Source organism: Sciurus carolinensis, chromosome 12 (assembly GCF_902686445.1).
Source record: "Sciurus carolinensis chromosome 12, mSciCar1.2, whole genome shotgun sequence".
NCBI lineage: Eukaryota > Metazoa > Chordata > Mammalia > Rodentia > Sciuridae > Sciurus > Sciurus carolinensis.
In genome coordinates, this window is record NC_062224.1 from 58495871 (window position 1) to 58521320 (window position 25450).

General features: G+C 41.8%; 1 protein-coding gene across 1 annotated transcript; it reads left to right on the top strand.

Annotated features, from left to right (window-relative positions):
- The first annotated feature begins 270 nt into the window (after positions 1-270).
- C12H1orf100 (chromosome 12 C1orf100 homolog) lies at positions 271-19704 on the top strand. The gene is made up of 4 exons (XM_047519945.1): positions 271-326; positions 8897-8992; positions 13611-13783; positions 19601-19704. The coding sequence occupies exons 1-4, from the start codon at positions 271-273 to the stop codon at positions 19702-19704; spliced, it is 429 nt and encodes a 142-aa protein (XP_047375901.1).
- Positions 19705-25450: the final 5746 nt, after the last annotated feature.

A 25450-nucleotide genomic window follows, 5' to 3' on the forward strand; every position in this document is an offset into this window, starting at 1 on the left:
TGTTCACCTCATGGCAACCAGAAAGCAAAGAGAGAAGGAGGAAGGGGCCAGATTTCCAATAACACCTACAAGGGCATACACCAAATGACCTAATTTCGTTCCATTAAGACCCACCTCCTATATGTTCTACTACCTCCCAATAGTACCAAAGGCTGGCAAGCCTTCAACACATTGGTCTTTGGAGAACACTCCAGATCCAAACAGTAGCAATAGCTTATACCTGGAATATTAAATTTCACTCTATAATTTTTTTTCAGATTCCCATTCATCATGACTGCCATACGACTACGTGAATTTGTTGACCGTCGCCCAGGGATTCCACCCAGGTAATGATATTACAGATGCAGAGCCTTCCAGGGCTGAGGCAAAGCAGGCAGGAACAAATTAGGATTTGCCACCCTGAGGGACTGGGGGTATAACTCAGTTGGTAGTGCCTTTGCCTAACATGTGTGAGGCCCTGGGTTCAATCCCCAGTATGACAACAAATAAAAATCTATTAGAATCTGTCGTCCTGCTCCCTAATTGAGAAACAACTGCTGCCAGAGGGGTCTAGTGAAGTGTCTTTGGATTCAGGGAAAGTTGTAGAAATCCCTAAAAGGGAATCACATACATACTACAGAATCTAAGCAACTAGGTAGCTCCAAATTCCCAAGAGATCAGGAGGATATTGGTTTTCTCTTAGGAAGGTCCTTTAATGAGCGGTATGAGGGATCCAAGCCCAAATCTTGGATCGACCTTTTACTCTGCTTGGGGTAAATCAAACCACCCCCGCACTTCTACAATATGGACAGATGGAAACAAAGGAGGAATTTCACTCATTCTCCAAGATCATCTATAGCACAGGAATAAAAAGTCCTATACATGCTTTATTGTGCTGAATTCATCTTGCTGAGAGGTATTGGATAACAATCTGTAAATCCTAACCCCACTATCATTCACCTGCTACAGAGATTTATAATTCAGGAAGCTGGGGCAGCAACATAATGCGACTTTCAGGTCAGCCTTTTGCAGCCCCATTGGCTTCTTGGATTTGAGCAAGCTTTATGTTTACTTTAGTGTTTAATTATTTTAACAATGTTTGGTCAACAGAGAAGTCCTCTGGACTCATAAATTACCAAAGGAGTAGAATCCTCTTAAAAATTCTCTTTTCAGAAAAAGCACAGGTTCCTGAAATTTACCTGAGGAGGAAACAGGGTAGAGAGGAACAGGAATTGGTTCTAGTATTTCCTGATTCCTCCCTCCCCCACAAGTCCTTGATCTTTCTGTGAGTGTGTGAGATTGTTTTGTCTACTGTGGGGCCCATTTAACTGTGTGGTCTTGTCTCCTGGAGAAAATGGAAACAAATCTTTGTTGGCTTCTGCTGTCTGGTCTTCTTGGAGCCAAATCAGTCACTGGGTCTGGCCTGAGCCAGACCCCTGGGGAGTCTGAGGGTTTGGGTGCAACAGAGTGCACCAAGTCCTGGGGCCCCCTGGACTGTGATCTGCTCACTTGTGCTTATCATCAGAGTCACAAGAGGGGAGGCCTGATGCAATAGCCCCACCTCTTCTTGCACCTGCACTGCACCTGGTGCTCACCTTCCCCCTGCAGGGCTTACTGGGGACAGTTCTCTGTCTACCTTATGCCTTGTCAAAAAGAATAGGTCCAATCCCTCAGCATGGTACATAGATCTCTCACCAGAATGCTTTGTATCACTGTGACAAAATACCTGAGATACAACTAATAGGGAGGAAAGGTTTATTTTGGCTCACAGTCTCAGTGGTTTCAATCCATAGGTGGTTGACCCTGTGCTTTGGGCCTGTGGCTGAAGCATGTGGCAGAGAAAGCTGCTCACCTCATGGTGGCCAGGAAGAAGACAGAGTGCTCTTCAAAGGCACAATCCCAATGAACTAACTTCTTCCAACAAGAGCCCACCTCCTAAAATTTCTACTGTCTTTGAATAGCATTATGAGCTGGTATTATGGTTTGGATATAAAGTGTCTCCTAAAGACTTCTGTGTTGAAGATAGCAATACTCAGAAATGGAAATTTGAGGAAATGATGAATTATAAGACTTTGACCTCATCAGTGAATTAACCCATTGATGATTCATAATTCACTGATAGTGGGAGATGGTGGAAACTTTAGAAGGTGAAGACTAATTAGAGAAGGTAGGTCACTGGGACATGCCCTGGAAGGATATTTCTCTTCCCTGGCTTCTCCCCGACCCATCTGTCTGCTTCATGGCTGCCATGAGGTGAGAAGCTTTTCTCTGTCATGCCCTTCCATTATGATGTTTCTGCCTTGGAGCCAGCTGACCATGAACCGAAACTCCAAAACAATGAGCCAAAATAAATCTTTCTCCTCTAAGTTTTTTTTTTTTTCCTTCAGGTATTTTTCACAGCAATGAAAAGCTGACAAACACAGCTAGATACCAAACTTCTAACACATGGGCCTTTGGGAGGCACTCCAGATTCAAATTTCAGCGACTTGCCTCCAGCTCAGTGCCATGACATGGGCCAGAACACCACTGCCTCTCGGCTTATCTATAACAACTCCCACTCTTTTCCTCCAGCAATCTGTCCTCCAGAATGAGCTTCATAAAATGTTAATTGATCACAGCCCTACCTTGAATAAAATGGTTCAACCCATTGATTTATCATAAAATTTAAATTCACTGCCTGCAAGGCCCTACAGGAAATACCCCTCCCCGTCTCTCCAACCTTCTTCTAGCTCAAGTCCTTTTTCCTTCAGTTCCTTCAGGAGGCATGTTTCTCTCATACCTTAGGGCTTTTGGACAGGATCTTCCTTCTGCCCAGACTGCCCCCTTCCCCCTCCCTTTCACCCAGTATGTCTCAGTGGTGTTGCCAACAGGTCAGTCAGCCATTTCTTGGCCACTCTGGCTAGAGGAGGTCTTCATCCTCTGCCTACCTCTCCATTTCTGTCACTCCCAACCTCACGCCCTTTTTCTTTATTGCCAACTTCTGATTACTTTATTTCCTGTCTTTCTCATCACTGGAATGATAATACTTATATAGCTTTAATTGTGTGCCAAACGTTATTCTGAGCGCACATTATCTCATTTAACTTTTACAACAACTGTGGATTCCAGATGAGGAAATCAAAGCACCACATGAGTAAGTGATTGTCCCAAGGTCCTGCAGCTAGTACTTGGCAGATGGGACTTATACCCTCTGGTTTGGCTCCACCACTAGTTCTTGTCATTACTGCAATATGCTACGTCTCCAGGTTAGTACCCCTGATGTGGGGCTTACTTGCCTTTTTCTGAAATTCACTATCATAACCTCTGCCTAGCAGATAACCACACGTGGTAGGCTCTCTATGTACAGTCGTTGAATAAACTAAAAAAAAAAAGAATGAGCACAACTATTCTGTTCTTTATTTGTGGTTTGGCCTCCTGGTGACTGACAGAACCTGGACTTGCCCTTCTGGTGTTTCGCATAGCGTTCATCCAACTCATCTTTCATTGCCTAACCCTGAGGGCCGTACCAGGGAAAACTGAATTGCAAACCAGTAGAGGCACCTAATAAAAAGAAATATTAAGTGACTTGCAAGTAATAGAGACCACATTTGATTCTCATTAAAAGAATACTATTAGATGCAACTGTTAACTGGGACCAAATCCAAGCCACAGCCTGGAGAGCTGTCACTCAGGGGCAGGGCTGTTGTGGCATTGTGGAATTCGGGATGTTCCTGAAAAGATCATTTCAAATGCATTCAATTTAGTGTGATGAAGATAAAAAGATACTGAATTTGTGTTATATTTATATGGATTTTAAAAATATTTATTGGGTTATGGGGATAGCTCAGTGATAAAGCATGTTTTGAGGCCCTGGACTCAATCCCCAGCACACACAAAAACATTTTTTCAATTGGGAGCAGTCTCTGAAAGATCCAGAGGCAGCTGTGGGGTTGGTCAGCTCATCTTCCCTAGGAAGATAGCCACACCTAACATAGAATATTTTATTCACCAAGTACAAATATCTCATTTACTCTCATGTAACCATTAATGGAAATGATAATTATTGTGCCTGTTTTATTGAAGAGAAAACCAAGGCTCTTCCATTCCTTGAAGAGATAGTGTGGAGCCAGTAGAGTCTGGGAGACCACAGGATCGACTACTTGTCTCCCATCCCTGCTTTTAATCCAGTTTTCTGTATTAGCTCATCCTTAGCCTTCTGAATCTTACTTTTCCAACTTTTTATGGTACTCACCACATTGTCTATGATTAATTAGTTGTCTGAATATCGTTTTTGTTATTAGAGGAGGAACTTTGGGTAAAAAGACCATGTCTACCATTACCGCGTCCCTAGCACCCAGAACAGTGGAGACATATCAGAGCTTGTATAAGTACTTTTTATTGAATTAGAATAACAGTCCACCTGACATGTCTTAGTTGGCTTTCTTTTCCTTTTGCTACATCATGTCTACTTGCTGTCTGTTCATAAGTAGGAGAATCACCAAGTTCATACAGAAATAGTGCTGAACTCTTTTGGAAAAAAAAAAAAATCATCACACACACACATAATGACTCTCTGGGTGTGACGTGGGGTTTAGGGAACTAACTTTGATTCATGGTTTTGGCATTTACTATGGCGATATTTAGAAAATTCACTTAACCTCCCTGAGCCTCTTTTCACTCTTCTAAAACAGAGAGTTAATAATATTTACCTTGCAAGGTGACTGTGAGAATTACAGGAGATCATCTCTGTAAAAGTGATTTATAAAGCAGGAGGCACAGCCCAGGTGTAAGGAGAAGAGCAGAGTCACAGTGACTCAGGCTGCCTCAGGCCTGTGGTCCAGCACCTCTGCCCTCGCCTGTGCATATTGAACTTTGTCTGAGACAGCCCAGATCCTGCTCCAGTTACACTCACCCTCCCAGGGGACAGGTTTGCTCTTCTGTGGATTGAACACGTCATCTCAAAAAGCCAAGCTGTCGGGGACTTGTAAATAATGCATGATGGGATTGGACCTGGCTGGACTGCCCACTCCCACCCCAGGAGAAGGAAAGTGCTTTCTACAGCTAATTCAAAAATCCTGAAAGCCAAGTCCATAGACTTGGTCTGGACAGATCCCTGGGCAAGGCTCCAGAGCCAAGTCTGAAAAGTCGGTTCATGTACTCACTGACATCCGTTGGTTTTTGCCTCAGACGGAATCTCTAGAGGAGTGGCTGGGTACTGTGTAGCCACTTAGGAGGTAAAAATTTCCCTCCAAAATACTGGTATTTTAATTTCTGAATTGGTAAGATGTTTGAGGTGCAAGTCACATGAAGCAGCTTGGAAAACTTACCCAAAGAGGTGGACCTCTCCACCCAGCGTGCCCTCCCTCCCACAGCCACCTCAGAACAGCCACTTTCCCACTCTCTCCACTCCGGTGGAAATCTGCCAAGAGACACCCTCACAGGACCACAGGAGTGTCGCTTGGTGCTGGGGGAGGGCTTCTCAGTTCTCACAACAGCTTTACACACCTCTCCCAGGGAGAGCGCTTAGTTCACTCCCTGATTCAGCAGCATTTGTTGCTGCATGCGGGCATAGAACCCCCAGTCAAAACACGGCCTACTGCAAAAGTGATGGTGTGAGATCCCGGTGTCCTTTTGAAACCCCAGCAGATTCTTCACGAACTCTAATATGGCTGGAGGAAATCCTTCCAAGGTGTTGTCTCAGAATTCTGAAGAGTACCTCGGGAAGCTTCGTCTCTGACGCCCATGCATTCAGAAATGTCATTTGTTCCCTATTTGTATGCCAGCTTCTCTTTCCTCTTATGACTTAATCCCTTGCCATTATTTACTATTCAGGGCTCAATCATATTATCCAACCCGCTGGGCAAGCCCAGACAGCCTGTGGTTTTTCTGAGAATCAGAACTCCCTGAGGTCCTGTTTGTGCAGAGACACAGACACAGCTGCCCTGCTCAGCACTTGCCCTTCAAACTTGAGAGTCAGGCCCACTCTGGCCCCTGTTATAGTTTAGATCTTGAATGTACCCCAAAGGTCCAAGAGATAATGACTTGTTCCTTAGTCGGTGGCACTACTTGGAGGTGTTGGAACCTTTAGGAGGTGGGATCTAGTGGGAGGAGGTTATACCACTGAAAGAATGTCCTTGAAGGGGATATTTGGACCCTGGTCCCTCCTTTCTTCCCTTCCCTTCCCAGCCACTATGAAGTGAGCAGATTTGCTCTACTCCATGCTGCCATCATGATGTGCTGTATTGCCTCAGACCCAAAAGCAAAGAAACCACCTAGGGACTGAGACCTCCAAAACTATGAGCCAAAGTAAACCTTTCTTCTTTTTAAGTTATCTCAGGTATTTGTTACAGTATTAAAAAGCTGACTGACACACACCCCTGCACACTCTACTGTATGCCCAACTCTGTCTGACTCTTGGTTTCTATAATTCCCCTTACCTGAAGTATCTTCTCAATCCTTTTTACCTGCCCAAACCCTAAACACCCCTTCCTCCTTGATGCCCCATTGGTCCTTCATTTGGGTCACTATTTCAGCACGTAAAGAAGATTTTTGAGATCCAGGATTGCTTCCTAGCTTTGCATTTGCAGACTTTATCTGTATTCAGTAAAAGTTGATTGAACCCAAGGCATTGTTTGCATCCATCATCCAATATATTTAGTGAGCTTACTTTATGCAAACCATGTGCTACTTTAACTCACTCTCCTTTTCTATGAATTCTCTCTGTGAATTCTATGGAGTGCTCAGAAGTTGTGGAAAATTCAGAAAGACCGCACGTACTCTATAATGTACAAACTCTATAATGACATTTTCCCAGTGATGGTCACCTTCCTACATTCCTCCTCCAAGGGAATGGCAGTGTTCTTCGCCATGCCTTGTCTCAGACACTTCTCTCTCTTTTATCCTTAATCCCACCTCCTAAAATATCCCCAACCAGTTCTCTCCTCTCTTTCCACATTTCTTTTTTTTTTTTTAAATTGACAGAACACTGTACGTTTTTATCTTGTACCACATATGTTGTGAAGTATACATACATTGGTGGAATAGTTACCATTTTTGTGTGGTAGTACATAACATCACTCTCTTTACATTTATCAACATGTCAGTCATCTCCATATACATGTCCACCACATTATTCAGAATTTCATCATATCCTAATAGTCCTTCTATGTCTAGTTAGAGTTTCCTCAAATTTGGGAGCTTGTTTGGTGGTCCTAGCAGGGGAGTGCAACTGCTCACATGACTTTGACAGAACGGTCCTTTCTCCGGGAAGGTCCTTCCCTTTGAGTACACTGCTTCAGGAGGGACATGCATGGAATGGTGAGGGAAGAAGGGGATACCCACTTAGTCAGCCAGATCAGTGGAATCAGCTCTGGCAGTCAATAGGGTGACAGGGGTCACAGCCAGATTGCCCTCATATCCAAGCATTCTCGATTTGTTAGCCACATTCCCAACAGAGAAAATATTTCTGCATCATGTCATTAATCTTCTTCAAAATGTTACAAAGACTCTCTACATTACCGATTCCAAAACTTTCAGACACAACACTTTTTTTTCTTTTAAAACAAGCTTATTCAGTATTGAAAATGCTGTTGCTAAAAGTTGCTTCTATAACTCAACTCTCCATAATAATGTCAACCTTACACTGGGTGAAGAAATTCCAATTGGAAAAACAATTGGAATGCCACTGTCTTTTTATAACAAATATTTCACAGTGTCTATGCTATACTTTTGAAATAAAATTCATTAATCATATAATGCACCCACACATAATTTTAAAATATCTATATGGTGTTGTAACTATAAAATAAAAGGAAAAGTAATTTGTTAGAAAATAAGATGTATTTCAGAATTTAAATCTGAGTACCCTGACCCTCTAGCCTGGTCTTCCCTGATATCACTGAAGTTAGTCAACTTTCTGTTACTATAATAAAACAATTAAGATAAATAACTTATGAAGAGAAATTTTATTTTGGCTCATAGTTTTGGAGCTTCCAGTCTAATATCTGGCAGTCCTGCTGCTTTGAGCCTCTGGGAGGCCTACCTGATGGTAATGGCAAAGGAGTGTGTGGTAGAGCAAACTGTTCACCTCATGGCTGGGAAGCAAAGGAGAGGAGAAAGGAAAGGGGTGGGGTTTCATGATTCCTTTTGAGGTCACACTTTCCACAACGTAGGCCCCACATCCTGAAGGTTCCCCCACCTCCTAATAGCACCAGGGGCTGGACACCAAGCCTTTAACCCATGAACCTTTGGGGAACATTTAATATCCAAACTGCAGCATCACTATGTTCCGGTTGTGCAAAATCATCTCACATTCATACCCTGGAAGCATTCCCTCCTAATTCTCACCCAACTGGTTCATGTTTATGCTTCAAAACTTCCTCACACCCCAGCACTCCCAGCTGGGGTAGAGGCCCTCGTCCAGGCTTATAAGCACATCATGCTTTGACGTCACAGTGCTGCTTTATCTATAGCTCCTTTATACTTACCATAGTTTTTTTTTTTTAACTTAGAAATTATACATACATGTCAAGTGTAGAAAAAATAAGTCCCCACTTACTCATTTTCTTATTCTATAATTATCAACATTTGTCACACATAGTTTATATATCCTTTCTTTTTTCCTAATATTTTGAACCTAATACCTGATATCTGAAGTATTTCCTTATGAATCCTGAAAAAGCAGTGCACTTTTTCTTTCTTTTTTTTTACTGATACTGGAGGTTGTGGAGAGGGGACGGGAGGCCTGCAGGTGTCATCAACTCAAGTATGGAAGGAGTTCATGATGTCAGACACTATCAGGAAATTTTGCAGGTTTCAGTTGCCAGGAACAGGGGACAAAGTCCAAATGTATTTCTATCATCTAACTGCCCATGTTCTTCTTTAAAGAGCTAATTGTAATAATTGCTTTTTAAAAATCAACTCTTTTCCTTCTCCATAGTCAATTCATTGTTCACAGAGGAAAGGATCTCCAAGGCTATTACCCTGGGCAACTGGCAAGAATTCATTATGATTATAGTGTGAAGAAAACACCCAGGTGAGACACATAAGTATTAATTTCCAAGAATATCACCAAAGCTAGAATGATATTTATGGGTGACACAATCTTAATGATAATAATGGTAACAATAACAAGTATTACTTAGTGGACAAAAAAGATTTAGAAGGAAAGACACCAACTATCAAAAAAGTTGGGTTTTGTTGCTATTATTGGGGGGGGAGGGGAGTTCTTTTCTTTTATTCCTTTTTTTCTTTTTAGGCTGGAGATCAAACCCAAGGCCTCACTCATGCTAAATATGAGCTCTACCACTGAGCTATACCCTCTAGTCCCAACAATGTTTTTTTTAAATGAGTTATAAGATTAATAGTATTTTGTATTTTATATTTTAATCCTTTTCTATTTTCCAAATTTTTCTTTCTTTCTTTTAGTGTGTGTGTGTGTGTGTGTGTGTGTGTGTGTGTGTGTGTATGGTCAGGAATCACATTGTGGCATTTTAACACTGCTCTACACCCCCAGTCTTTTGATTTTTTACTTTGATACAGGGTTTCACTAAATTGCTTAGGGCCTCACTAAGTTGCTAAGGCTGGCTTTGAACTCATGGTCCTCCTGCCTCAGCCTTCTGAGTCACTGGAATTACAGGAGTGTGTTACCACATCCAGCTTTTAACGTTTTTTTTCTAATGAACATATGTTGTTTTTACAATCAACAGCAAACAAAGAATCTTATTAAATCATCAAAGGAATTTTTAAAATACCATGCCTTTAGAATTTCAAGTTGGCCCAATAACTTAAATTTACTAGGATTCAGTTTCTTTCTCAGGGAAGTTACAAATTTGGCCTAAATGGTTTCTGCCTTTCTAGGTCTGGTTTTCATAAAAAGAAAAATAAAAACCAGAGGTACTTTGATCTCATTTTTTTTAAGTTTAGGGAAGCAGGAATTTGAGTAATTTATGAAATGTTTGATCTTAGGCAATTTTCATTCCTTCTGAGTATCAACTGCCTTAATCTGCTAAATAAAATAAATGATATAAGATTCCATAACACATTAAGCATTCAACATATGGTTACTATTACCCCAAGTTCATCATCTAGTATATGTTACCAATTTCTCCTCTCCCAGTTGACTTTGGTATAGTCAAATCCCAATGATTCTCCATGTGGACAGAAAGGAGCTATGGCACCCAGACTTTGGAGCAGCATATAGTCTATACTTACATGACCAGACTGGAAGTAGCTTTGAGGTCATCCTGGTCCAATCAGATGAATGAAAAGTAGCAAGAGAAGTGATGTTTTGACTGAGGTCATACAACGTAAATATTCCCAATTCAAGGCTCTTAGTTTTAACTCAAATAATTATAATCAACTGTACTTTTGTTTTCTGTTATTGTTTGTTTGTTCTTGTTTTTTGTTTTGAGACAGGGACTCATTATGTTGCCCAGGATGACCTTGAATTCTTGGGCTCAAGGGATCCTCCTGCCTTTGCTTCCCCAGTAGCTGGGGCAACAGGCACACACCACCCTGCCTAGCTTAGTATTCTCATTACTAGGGGACTGATAAGAAGGGCAATAGGATCCACTGCCAGAGTTGTGCAAGGCCCAGGGGCATCTCTTTGTTCTCCGTGCACTCTGACAGTGACCCTACTCTGCTGACCACCATCACCATACTCCATCTGACTTACACCCAAATATCAGTCCTACCAGAGGACGACTTTATTAAAGGAACCTGACTCTACTTGGCTCTTTCAAGACTTGTGCCTGCCAAAGTTTAGCATTAAAATGCAAATGTCAACCTGTAAGTTTATTAAGTGCCTAGTGAAGAATAAGAATAAAAAGTAAAAATCTAAACAAAATGCTACCAAGACAGGAAATACTGTGGTTCTTAGGCTCAGTCTTGGGTTCATATTGGAAGGGGTGAGGGGAGGAGGGGGATTTTTAAGGCAAGAACTTTATTATTCATGTCCAATTTTGTTCCAAGGTGAAAAAAAATCCTAAAAATAGAATAGAAACTAGAAAGATTCCATTCTAGTGTCACAAATTTGCAGGTCCTTCTATGCACAGGAGCCGTGCTGTGCTTCTTTGTGTGATTTCCAACGGTGCCACCTGAAGCAACTATCTAAATTTAGTTATTGCAATTGCGGTATCACTTGATAGACATCTAATGCTTACCTTCCCCAGATATCTTCCTCCACCAACGTGGTGTTTTAGATTACAACCCTTCAAGTGAAAGTCTTGTCTTCATAAGGGTGCTTTTCTGTTATTTGAAAAAGCAGAATGTTCTAGTCTTGAGAAACACTCCAGGTGAAGGTGGAGGCAAGCTGGCAGTCCAGCAGGAGTAGACATAGGGGTGTTCACCAGGATCAGAACCCCCAGTGGCACAGAAGTGACCAGACTGACAGTGATGGTCACACAGAACCCAAACTCACAGGAAACTGATACGTTCACCAGACAGCTAATATTCTGATTGACAGCAGGGACAGCGGGAGACACATTCCATAGGAAAAGGAGTACCACCATCCACCACTTAAGGCACCCACATTACAAGGCCAAATATCTATTGAGCATGAAATAAGAACAAGCAGAGGTGGGTGGGTGTTCTGATGCTTCTCCAGGCCCATCCACAACAGAGCGCTCTCACCCACAAAACACATCTCCCATAGCCTGGTGAGATTCTTATTCTTGCTTTTTCTAAACTTCAGGCAGAGTCATTCCATTTCCACAAGGCAATCAAGTTTTTACACAATCAGGAAAAGATTATGAATTTTTTGGTTTTATGCTGAGGATGGAACCCAGGGCCTCTCACACACTAGGCAAGTGCTCTATCACTGAGCTACACCCCTAAACCCCAACATTATTATTAGTGAGAAGTTCTAGTCACCTCTTTGTATGATGTGGTCACAGTAAATGATATATCATGTAATACTATCCTAGTCAACCTTGATTGGATTTAGATGTTCCTAAATAACAGTCAACATTTAATACTTTTACATCTATAGCAGCTCACCTCACTTATTTTACAGCATATGTAAATATATACTATTATATTACACACACACACACACACCTAGCACAGTGATGATGCACATCTATAATTTCAGTTACTTAGGAGGCTGAGAAGGGCTATGCATGTACTTCAGTGGTGGAGCATTTGTCTAGCATGAGTGAGCCTCCAGGGTTCAATCCCTAGAACCACAAAACAAAACATATTAAACAGAATATTTAGAAGATACTGATAGTAAGCTGGCTGTGTGCTGCACACCTATAATCTCAGTGTCTCAGGAGGCTGAGGCAGGAGCATTCCAAGTTCAAGAACAACCTCAGCAATTTAGCAAGATCCTGTCTCAAAATAAAAAATAAAACAGACTGGCAATGTAGCTCAGTGATAAAGCACATCTGGGTTCAATCCCCAATACTAAAAAAAAAACGAAGAAGAAGAAGAAGAAGAAGAGGAGGAGGAGGAGGAGGAGGAGGAGGAGGAGGAGGAGGAAGAAAAAGGAGGAGGAGGAGACAGAAGACATTGATATTAAAAAAATGGAAAATTACCCATAACGTTATCATCCAGAGCTAATCATGTAGATTCACACCAAAATAGGAAGAGATGGGGGTGGGGATAGTATTGTGGAATCTTTTTTTTTTTTTTTGATAAAAGCTTTTTTGAAGTAATTCATATGCCATACAACTCATCCATTTAAAATGTATAATCCAATCAAAACCTTTGTTTAAATTTAATAATATGTTGTGGACTTTTTCCGCCTCAAAAATATAATTCTATCCCATTAGTTTTAATGGTTGCGTGGCATTTCTAGATATGTTTATATTACTGGCTAACTAATCCCCTATTTTTCTTTTTTAAAATATATTCTCATTTGTAATTGACAGTAATTGTACATGTTTATGGATACAGTGTGATATTTCAATACATGTCTACAATATGTAATGGTCAGATCAGGGTAATTGGCACCTCTATCTCCCCTCAGCTAATTCCCTAATTTCGTTTTTCACCTAAAGATGTCCTCACTCTTTTATTATCATAAAAACACTTTGGAAACATTCTGAGAACTAAGTGTTAATATTCCTAATTGTTAGAATTGTTGAGACAAAATATAGGTCTATTTTCAAGGTCTTAATATATATCACCAAAGTTGTACATGAGTGTATACTTTCATATCTCAAACAAGCAATACTGGTAGTGAAGATTCCCACCAGGATACAAGGAATTATTTTGCCATTACACTTTGATTCTTATTTACTTTTATATTTGGAGAGTATTTGAATAGAAGTATAAGAGGGTTGTAATTGACTTTAGACCTATTAAAGACCAAGATGCGCCACAGTGCTGGTCCAGTTAAAAGAATGCACTGGTTTCTTGAAGGACCCAAACATGCATAGAAAAATTTCAATGGGCAAAGGCCCAGGGGAAATGTGGAGCACGGGCGCAGCTGTGGGTGGGCGGAGTCAGTGGAGGTAGCGAGGGCTGCCTTCTGTGACCTACCATTCGGGAGGAGGAGGAGGGAAGCTAAAGGGAAACTGAAATCCCTGTTACCTGTTGCAACTTTGCGAAGCCCAGCACCACTTCTGGGGAATGGGCTGTGGCTGATGAGAAAATGGACCTCTTTTCTTCCAGTAGGTACTCAACGAGCTATTTCTCTTTGCATTTAGACCACTCATAGACTTGGCAATTCCACCCCCGAGAAAAACTCCGTATCAGCCTCAATTAGACCAACAAACGCTCATTCGATCTAGTTGCTATCTAAGACATTCGAAGCCTGTGGACTCCTGGTATGAAGAAACCACTTACCAAAGACACTATTCTCTGCCATTTTACCAAAGTGGTGAGTCAGGTCAAGTGGTCTTGACCTCTAAGTTTAACCTTGACAGGGCCACAGATCAGCACACTCCCTGGGCTTGCTGTCTCAGGGAGCATGTTTAAGGACCCCGCTGAGGGAAGGAATATGTGTGGGTCTGGGTGCAAAAAGAAGTCAGAGGGGTGCCGAGGGTTCCTCCCTTCCTCCTTTCCTGGCTCCCTGCATTTGAAACTTCAGGGATGAAAATCTACAAGTGTCCTTCTGAAGCAGGCTCCTGTCTGAGCATTGAGTCCCTTTCACACCACAAAATTGTGAGTGTGCCTAAACGCACTGTTGAGGGAACTTCTTTTTCTTTATTTTAAATGATGTTCTGACGATTACTTGACACATTTGGAGACATGGTTCAAAAATTCCAAACTCCACTATATTTCTCTGTGTTGCAGCAGCTGTGTGTGTACTGAGGGGGGGACAGAGGTGACCTGGGAGTTACAATGATGCCAGCTTCAAAATTACTTATGTTCCTGTGGTCATTAGCGCCTTGGGGTTTTGCTTGTTGAATGAATGACCTAATTGGAAGACTTTGTAAATAAGCAAACCCCAACATTTTGGGGGCTCCTACACGGTGACAAGGACATATTTAGTCCTACGGCAAGCTCTCTGAGGTGTTATTGTCCCGATTTTAAAGTAGAGAAAGTTGCAGGGATCACTCATTAACTAGCCCCAAACCACATAGCCAGGTGGTAGGAGCAGCAGAATTCAGACCCAGAGCATGCTACTCCCAAATGTCACCAACTCTGAAGCCCTACTGCCTCTGTCACAGCTAGGGTCACCTGCAATAATAACGATTTAACAATTTTCCTTAAAGTGAATCAGAAAGAAAACTAATTGATGAGAAATGGTGGGAGTGAAAAAGGATTTAGCCTTCCTTTACTCCTCCGCAGAGAGAAGAGCTGGAATAAGCTGGAATGCCAGAGCAGGGCCAGAGCTATGTCCTGAACTAGGCCCCAGGTCCCCAGGGAACAGCCAACAGTAGCATCAGGAGGAGTGGGAACCAGGAGAACTGAGCCAGAGACAGGGTGGCAGTAGATGAAACTGGGTAGGGCTGGAGATTGGCAAGAGGTTTCAAGCAGGGCAAAGCTGGGCTCTGGAAGCCAGAGAAGGTTGAAGTCTGAGAAGGGAGGGAGGTGAGAGGCTGAGGAGGAAGATGGGGGCTGAGATGAAGGTCATTTAGAGGAGGTGGTGCGGGGAGGTGGTGCGGGAAGGGAGTGCAGAGTGGTTGGGGTGGGGTGCCAGAGCCCCCTTGGGGAGGTTGTGGTAAAGGAAAGTGGGGAGCTAGGGGCATAGCTAGGGGCATAGCTTAGGGCTGAAGAGAGTGTGAAGCCTGGGAGGTGAGGAGGGGCTGGGAGGAGAGCTTGTCAGGATGTGTCAGCAGGACTCCTGCCTTGCAGAACTGGCGGAGCAGTGTGTCCCCTCAAGATCGTGAGTGCAAAACCTCTGTTGGCTCAGGGACTCCAGGCAGGCTTCCAAAGCAAGAGGAAACTGGACCCTCGTTCCAATTCCTCTGCTAGGAGGAAACCTCATTAGCTAGAAGCAAAAGGTGTTCTCCCTTGCTTATTTCAGAGGACAGTTTCTAATTCTCCCCAAATCTACAAAACCAAATGAATGTTCAGCAGAGCAATTAAATATTTACCACCGTCTAGGTACATAGAAAGTCCAGATGATGATCTCAGCCACAGGGAGCTTACGGTCCAATAGAGAAGATGACCTCAACCTTTTAGAGAATGACTGAATACCAAGCGAAGGAGCAGGATTTGAAAGATGAGGTCACTGGAACCTCATTGCAGCCTATTTGAGCCAGGAACACAGCACGCATGAACGGGGCCGGAGTTGGGCTGTGATGGGTCAGGTGGGATGGGCCACCAGGGACAGTGGATGCTGCGGTGAGGTTTGTGAAGATTGGGGAAGGATGTTGGACTAACTAGGGCAAGGGAGAAGCCTTTTCCCTGGAAGCCTAGGGAAAAATCAAATTTGGACAATCAGGCCCAATGTAGTACCATAGTCAGTCCAGTTAGTTTTAGAGGATATTAATCCATCTGCTCTGCTCAGGACAGAGTGGAGAAGGCAGGGGCTGCAAGAAGAGCAACCAAGAAGCTGTTGCAGCGGTGCAGGGTGGGATGGTCTGAAGTGGGGGACAGGATTCAGGCATCGTAGTGCCACAAGCCTGGCACATTCTAGCTGTGTGGTGTTAGGCCAGATACTCAACTTCTCTGAATCTTATTGCTCCTCTGTAAAATGGGGACTCAAAGTCTACCTTTAAGATATTTGCTAGGATTTAAAATATCTCATGCACCCGGAACTGTGTTAAGTGACACTCTTGCATGTGTGTACATGCTCATCAACATTAGTTCTAAGCATCCTCATGAAGTAGAAGTATTAGGTTCATTTTAGCAGAAGAGGAAACTGAGTCTTAAGAGACTTTAACAACATACTAAAGCAAATAACCGTTGTCAGTCCAGGTCAAACCCACATATGTCACACTCCAAAGACAGTGCTCTTAAACTGAACTGGGAAGGTTTGGGTGGAAATGGAGTGGAGATTCATATGGCAGAGCATTTGAAGTGAGGAAAGATGGTGCCCATAGAGAATGTGCAAGAGAGGAACTGAAGATGACCCCACAGTCTCTTGTTTCTGCAAGATTGTTGGTACTTCTGATAGAAATAGTGGTTTTAGACAGATATGATCAAGTTGGGGTCTGCAGACCATTGAAAGTATGGTGCTAGTAAGTACAAGCTAGGCAATGTCAGATGAGGAACAGTTTTGGATACCCCCTACTTAGTGACCTACTCCAGAGTCATTTATATTGAAATACTTACTCGTCTGTTCATGGGATCATTGATTGAATGTATGTTAGTTGTCTATTGCTGATGATCATTCCAAAACTTGGTGGCTTAAAACATGAATGATGATTTTTTTTTTTTTTTTTTTTTTAATGTCTCATGGGTTTCCATGGGTTGGGAATTCCGGAAGTGCTCAGGTGGGCAATGGCAGTTGAGGCTCTCTCTTGAGATGTCAGTGAAGCTGCAGTCTTGGGTGAAGGATTGATGGCTGGAGGATCCACCTCCAAGGTGGTTCAGTCATAGCATTGTCAAGCTGGCTGTTGGCTGGAGGCCTCAGTGCTTCTCCACGTGGGCCTCTGCATGGTGGTTAGCTTCCCTTAGCATGAGTGATTCAAGACTGAGGTGGAAAAATGTAATGACTTTTATGACCTAGGCTTAAAAGTCATACACTGTCACTTCTGATTTATCCTTAGTCACACACATCCACCGCTAAGGCAGGGTAGGGGGAGGCACAGACATCCTCAGAAACTGGCAACACAGCATGACTATTGTGCACCCACTATGAACACTGTGCTGTCCTGGGGATACAGTGACCACAACAGACAGGACACCTGCTTCCAAAGAGCTGACATTCTCATGGATACAGAACATAGCCAAATACACTTTTTAAAGTTAGAGATTTTGGTAGAGCTATAAGGGAAATTAGCAGAATGATGAGCACAGTTAAAGAAAGTTTCTTTAAATAGAGCTGTCAGGGAAAATGCGACATAATTTTAGCTGAGTCCTGAAAAATAAGGATGAGTCATATAAAGAATATTTCAGGCAAAGAGAGCAGTAAAAGCAAAATTCTGAAAGCTGGAAAAGTCTTGCATATTAGTGGAACAGAAAGACCACTGTAATTTGGTGGGTAGTGAGTTAGGTGTTAGAATAATGTGAATGAATTTTATTTCAAGAGCAATGGAAAGTCATCAAAGGATTTTGAAGAGTGACATATTTTTTAGATTTGGCCCAGGGAGTGCAGTGATCCTGGGGATGAAGCCTTGCCTGTGCTAGGCACACATTCTTCCCTCACCCCCTCTGTTTTGGAAAGATCACCCTGGCTGCGGTTAAGACACTAGAGAGAGACAAGAGGGAGGGTATACAGACCACTGAGTTACTTAGTGGTTTAGACAGATATGATGATGGCTCACACCAGCAGAGATGAGAAGGTATAAATGGACTCTAAGAGATATGTGGAGGTGATATCAGGTGACAGATTTGATGTTGGGCACATTTTTATTCATTCGGTAAATAATTTGAGAGTCAGTTAGTGTGATAGGTTTTCACACTAAGGTGTGAGGTGAAAATAGACACAAGTTTTCTACACTCAGGGCGATTCAATAGAATTAGCCTGGAAGTAGCCATAAGATCCACCCTCCATAAATGCTGTGAATCAGTTTATATGATGTTATACGAGCATATAGTAGACTGGAGAAGGTTTCCCTGACGAAATGATCTGAGCTGAAGGATAAGCTAAAAGTTAACTAGGCAAGAAGGGTAACACATTCACACAGAGTAGTTTGTGCAAAGGCCCTGTGGTGGATGGAGCGTGACAAGCTTGAAGAACTAAAAAAAAATACAGAGGCCTGGGGGCATAGCTCAGTGATAAGCGTGTGCTTAGCACATACAAGGCCTTAGGTTCAATCCCCTGCAGAATAAGAAAGACTTTCCTGGCCATATTCAGGTTTTGGGCCTCTAGTCTGAGAATGGGAAACTGTTGAAAAGTTTTAAGAAGAATGGAGAATGATTAAATTTTCCTTTTGAAAAGATTACCCTAACCACAAAGAAGAAAAGGAGAGGAAGCGTAGGGATCAGAGTGGGCTCAAGATTGGTTATGGAGAGCCAATTGCTGTGGTTTGGTTGAAGGTTCTGAAACTTGGCTATATCAAAATATCTAGATGCCCAGACTATACCCACTACCACAGAACAAGACACAGACTGCTGCAGGAGTCTTTGGGGAAGGGCTTTTCACAGACTAAGAGAAAGCAAGATTAAATTGCTTATCCAAGCCTAGGGTTGTTGAGCTTTACCATTAGGCCAGTCTTTGTGATTAGATTTCTTTTATATTTATTTATTTTTGTAGTCATGGAGATTGAACCCAGGTCTTGCACATGCTAGACAAATGCTCCACCATTGTGTTACACCCCTAGCCCTATGATTAGATTTTTTGGGGCTGAATTTATGTCTGGGTTAGCAATGATTTGCATTTCATGTTCAGTTCCCTGAGGTTTCTAATTTGGAAATTGTTTAAGAACAGATTAAATATAGACCATGATATGTCATGTTTATCACTTTAAAAAATCTTCCTCCATTAAAATTCTTTCTCAGCACACATCATTTATTTAGGAAACACTTACTAAGCACTATGTGCAGGTCATAGTGGAGGATGAAAAGCAGGCTCGTCTCAGAGAACTTACAGCCTGGGAGGATGAGGTACCCCTCAGAAGAACGTTGCCCCCATATTACTCACCCTGGTACCAAATAATTCAAGGAAATCATTCTTCCAAACTAAATGAAATGTTTTTAGTAGCTGTGTGACCACTAGGTTCTCTGACCCTCAATTTTCCCACCTGCAAAAAGGATAAAAATAGTATCTGCCTACTAGAATTGAGATATAGGTATAAAGAATTTAGCATTATGCTAATAGCAGCAGTTTGATACAAAAATGGTTCACTGATAATATAGTACTAAAAGGTGTGAGGGACTAGAATTAGGCTGTTAAAATGCAAATTTATTTGAATTATTCATTCTATTTACATTTTGGTATAATTCAATAGTAGGCTTAACTGGAGACTGAACCAAAGAAATAATCTTTGGCTAACTAAGTCCCTTTTTCTGTAATTTAAATATGGCCCTTTGCCTTACATGCCATAAATTATTTTGTTACTATGCACAATTGCGAAAAGAACAGTGTGTTAAAATTAAGGATTGGTCTTATAATAAATCATTAATTTGTTTTAAATTCCAGGTTGGGACCAGAAATTGGCCACCATTTCACTGAATCCTAGACCACTGAATTCAGTGCCAGAGTTCTGCTGTGAAGAGAGCAGTGGCTTCGAAAGACGCTTTTAAACTAAGATAATCATGGTCTTGGAACAAAATAACCTTCAACATTCTTAGAAGACTCTTGAAATAAACTGATGGTAGAACTATTTTTAATTTAACTGTGTATACAACAGCTCTAATCCTAAAACATTTACATGTTGCAAATTCTTTTCAGATTAAGTTGATCAGCCTAGAACTGGGAATCAGAATCCAGCCTTAAAAGAAAATATGTCATGGGTCAAGGGTATAAATAGCTCAGAACACATGAGCAAAGCCTTGGGTTTGATCCCTAGAAAAGCTGTGGGGAGAGGGAGAAGGGCGGTGGCAAAGAGAAGAAAAAAAAAATCTTGTCATATGTCTTAGCCCTAATACCAGTCTTATTGATGATGCTGGCAAACCATCTTACAATGGTTATACATGGACATAGGTGAGAACATAGGGTAATCGCCTCTGCTCAATAATTGCATCAGTGTTGGAGAAAAAAAAAAAAGAACCTGGAGGATACAGCCAAGAAGGAAAACTGAAGGGGCTCTGGATGAAGAAATCCAGGAATAGCACAGGTCTGCAGTGAGAGGCAGGGTGGATTTAAAAAGAAAGATGTCTGTGTATAGAAGTGTTAACATCCTTATGGCAGCAGGAAAAAAGCTTGGTAAGTATGCATCACTTCCACAGGCAAGGAGCCAGAGGGTCTTCTTTAAAGAAATGATTTCAGAGAAAAGAATGCTACATTCTGGCCACTAGGGAACTCCTCAGCATACTAATTAGCTTCCTACTCAATCATCCTGGAGTAAAGCCTAGGGTTAATACACTTCTTACAAGAACCCAGTTCCATATAGCTTTCCTCTACCTTAGTCCTTGACACTGTCAACCAAGCATCACCAAGAGATCTGAAAAACTAATGCAACGTGAAAGACAAAGATCCAATTAAAAAGAAGAAATGACACCAGATGAAAGAGAATTCAGGAGATACAAAAGAACATAAATAACAAAACAGCTTAAGTTAGGGTTCTCCAGAAAAATCGAATCAGTTTTATTTATTCATTTAATTTTTATGAGGAATTGGCTCATGAAATGATAGAAGCTGACAAATCCCATCATCTGTCATCTGCCATCTGCAAGCTGGAGGCTCATAAAAGCTGCTGGTATGGTTCCAGTTCAAGGCTAAAGGCCTGGACTTGCAGAGGGCAATGATGTAAGTCCTGGTCCAAGTTTGAAGGCTGAGAACTGGAAGCACTGATATTACAATCTTCCTTGCTCAGTCTACTAATTCAAATGCTAATCTCTTCCAGAAACACCCTCATAGATAAACAGAATGGGACGGGGCATTCCCTAGTCCAGTCAACACATTAAATATAACCATCACATGTCCATCCCTTGTCAACTTGGCACTCATACACATCTTAAACCATAATCTCCAAATGAAGACCAGTAACAAGGTCATATTGCTGCTTAACACAATAAACTACCAGTCCCCCTTTTACACACCTTTTCCTTCCAAGGTTTTGGTTATCTATGGTCAACCATATCCAGAAAATATTAAAGGGGAAAATCTAGAAATAACTCATAAATTTTAAATTGCGTAGCATTCTGAGTAGCATGATGAGAAATTATGTCATCATGCTCAATCCTGCGTGGATGAGAATCATTCCTTTGTTCAGTGTATCTGAGTTATATATGCTTGTGTGTGTATACGGTTGCGTGGCAGCTAGCTTATCAGTTTGACCATCACAGCATTGTAATTCTTGTGTATAGCGTTTGTGCAATTTCAGACATCCATAAGGGGTCTTGAAATGTATCTCCCAAGAATAAGGTGGGACTACTGTATCCTGTGTATAACCAAAAATGCACTACTCCCAATGTGTTTACCACCCAGAAGAGGAGGAAAAGTCCTTGAATTAAGTTTACACTTCTCCTGACATCTGTAAACTTAAAAATTGTCATGTAAAATTAAACAATATTCATAATATTCATCTTATGCTAGATAAGGGAATAAGAAACAGATTTTTGCTTAACATAAGTACAGGTATTCATATACCATCATATTTATAAAAAAATGACATACTCATGATAATTTATAGTCCTCATTTGGTCATGTGGTTGTAGCTGCTCTTTATAACTCTACAACACATTCTGTACTCCCTTCCCCTTCAGCAAGCAATTCAGCTAGTCATGTTTCTTTGTCCAGTTGATAGTCCAAATATGCATTCCTGATGGGTCTGGGTCATTAGTAGTCCTACCTGGATGCTGGATAGGCAGCTTTAGTTTTCCATTGATCTTACAAGGTATGGTAAACCTAAGAGGCAACATTAGGGATTTCCCTTGTTTCTGACATACTCTTCCTTACCTCCATTGTTGACCAATTTCCCCTTGATAATCTAGATCAACCACCCCAACCAACACCATCTCTTCATAGCATATTGATTCGGAGGCATGAGGAGCCCAAAGTGGCCAGGTGGCAGTCTTAACTTCCATTTCAATGGAATTACTATTTCCTGGTGGAAGCATCCCTCCCTTTAGAAAAAAGACCTCTAGGGCTGGGGAGATAGCTCAGTTGGTAGAGTGCTTTCCTGTCAAACACAAAGCCGGGGGTTTGATCCCCAGCGCTGCCCCCCCCCAAAAAAAAAAAAAAAAAAATCTCTAGGCAAGCAGATCAAAAGTCTTTGTAATGGATCCCTAGGAGTAACAGTGAGTGATCCCACTCCCACTTTCAACCCTTGACTCCTGAATCTGTAAGCCTTAGCTACTGGAAAATTAGAACCATATTTTCTGCAGACTTCTGGAGAACTTTGTTCCAAACCAACAAGGTTTGCCACCCACCCAGTTAGTCCTGCAATCAAGTCTTCAAAAGGTCATTTCACTGTATTAACACAACAGCTGTTTTAGGATGGCAGAGAACATGGTAATACCAATGAATTTCATGAGTATACCTCTTTTGCTGTGACGTTCAGTTCCTTCATCAGAAGTAATGCTGTGTGGAAGACTGTGATGATGGATAAGGCACTCAGTAAGTACACAGATGGTAAATTTGGCAGAAGTGTTGCATGCTAGAAAGGCAAATTTGTATCCGGAGTGTCTATTCCAGTAAGGAAAAAACACTGCCTCTTCCATGATAGAAATATATCAATTGTAATCAACCTGCCACTAAGGAGATTGATGATCACCCCAGAGAACCATGCCATATTAGGGGTTCAGAGTTGGGTTTTGCTGCTGACAGATTGGGCACCCAGCAGTGGCCAATCAGTTTGATCTTAGTGAGTGGAAGTCCCTGTTGCTGAGTCTATGTGTAAAATGCATAACTCCCATCCCTGCCATCATGGCTGTTTTGTTCATGAACCCTCTGGGCAATGACAAAGGTAGCCAGGGAAAAAAGCTAAGTGGTAGCCAAAGAATGGACCACCCTATTCACTTATTAAAATATTCCTCCAATGAGGTCATCTTTCAGTGAGCAATCACATACAACACAAACGTCTTCACATTTTTTGCCCATATAGGAAGGTTTACCAGTATTGCTTTTCCAAAATTTTTTGTCATTAATTTTCCAATTGTGTTCCTTCCAACTCCCTCACTATCTAGCTAAACCACTGGCTACAGCTCATAAATCTGTATATAATCACATGCCTGGTCATTTCTCTAGGCAAAGAACATAAGCAGGAGCCTGAAGTTCTGCTTACTGAGGTTTTCCTTCATCACTGTCCTTCAGGGTTGTCCCTATGTCAACTGATCCTAGGGAATTCCCCCACAAGGCTAGGAGAGAGAAGGCAGGGTAGCAGAAGGGGTACAATGGGTGACATTTGGGCCACCACTTTATATAACTTACTTGTGCCCTTGGGGCCTATTAGGGCCCAATTCTGTATGTACCAGTTCCACTGTGTTGATGTGCATGCCCAATGTTCTTGCTTAAGAGGATCAAGTTAACAGTTCATGATAGACAGCTTGGATTGCATTGTAACTTGGTGACCCAAGGTACTGAGGCTCAGTAGCAGCTAACATGTCTCACAAAAAGACATAAGATGATGGCCAGGTCTGGTTCCAAGATTCTAAAGGCCTGTACTGTGATTCATCTATATGGGCCTGCCAAAAACTCTAAGTACATCCTTATGTACCACTGTCAGATTTGCTGGATCATATGGCAGCTTGCACAGTATTCTTGGCCTTCTTGTCCTGCTTTGAGATAACTTGGTAAATGACCTGGAGTAACACACCTAAATGAGGAATGCTGCCTTCCAATTGCAAAGAAGTCCACTGGGCATTGTGCCTCCTTTTTTTTTTTTTTTAGTTTTGGGTAGACACAATACCTTTATTTTATTTTTATGTGGTGCTGAGGATTGAACACAGGGCCTCACGCATGCTAGGAAAGCGCATTGCCACTGAGCCACAACCCCAGCCCTTGTGCCTCTTTCATGGTGGCAGAATGGGCCAGATTCAACAATTTAACCTTCACCTTAGAAGGTGAAGAAGGCCCCACACCACTGGTTGCCTAGAAATTTCACTGAGGTAGAAGGTCCCTGAATTTTTGTTTGGATTTATTCCTCACTTTGATATTCAAATGTCTCACCATTTTTAAATTATTTGTTCTAATTAGTTATACATGACAGCAAAATGCATTTCAATTCATTGTACACAAATGGAGCACAACTTTTCATTTCTCTGGCTGTATGTCTTTACCATTTAAATCTACAGTGTTTGGTATTTGATAATTAGGTTAGAACAGCATTATGTCATCAACATAACAGACCAGTGTGATTCTTTTTTTGTTTTGCAGTGCTAAGGACTGATCAGAGCCTCAGGAAGTGCTCTACCATTAAGCTATATCCCAGTCCTGGATCACTGTGATACCTTACAGAAGGGAAAACGTGACTAAGATCCCTGCAAATTAAACTGTAACATAGGGCTGAAGCTGATATACCCCTTAGGTAGGGCAGTGAAGATGGACTGTTGGCCTTGCCTACTGAAAGCAAACTGATTCTGGTAGGCCTTGACAGAGATGGAGAAAAAAGTGCCCCCCACTATCCCACTAGGTCAATGGCAGCATACTATCTAATGAGGGATGTGTTAATTTATTCAAGTAATGAAACCATATCGGTATAGCAGATGAAAATGGAGTAACCACTTGGTTAAACTTATGACAATTCACTGTCTTCTGCACAGGCCAAAAAGGACGGCTACATGGGGCTGCGGTGGGACTCACTCATTGCCCAGGTGGCTTTCAAATCCTCGATGGTGGCAATAATCCTTGCAATTCCCCCAGGAATACAGTATGCTTTTAATTCACAATCTTCCTAGGCAGAAGATGTTCTACTGGCTTCCACCGTAATAGCCCTCAACCCCACACATCATATACATCTTAGAAATTCTCGCATTTTCATTCAACTATATTCATCAATTAATATCACTTATACTAAATAGACTACCTACTATTGAAATATCCTATTCTATCATATATTTCTTCTCTATTGATTTTTAAAATTTGAAGTACATGTTCCAGCATTTTTGGGGGCAGGGGCGGGTTACCAGGGATTGAACTCAGAGACACTCAACCACTGAGCCACATCCCCAGTCCTATTTTATATTTCATTTAGAGACGGGGTCTCAATGAGTTGATCAGCACCTCATTGTTGCTGAAGCTGGTTTTGAACTCGAGATCCTCCTGATTCAGCCTCCCGAGCTGCTAGGATTACAGGCATGTACCACCACTCCCAGTCCCAGGATTTTTTGCTCTTCTTTCCATGAAACATGTTTTGGTTGTTTGGCCTTATGTTCTGTGAATTTGCTA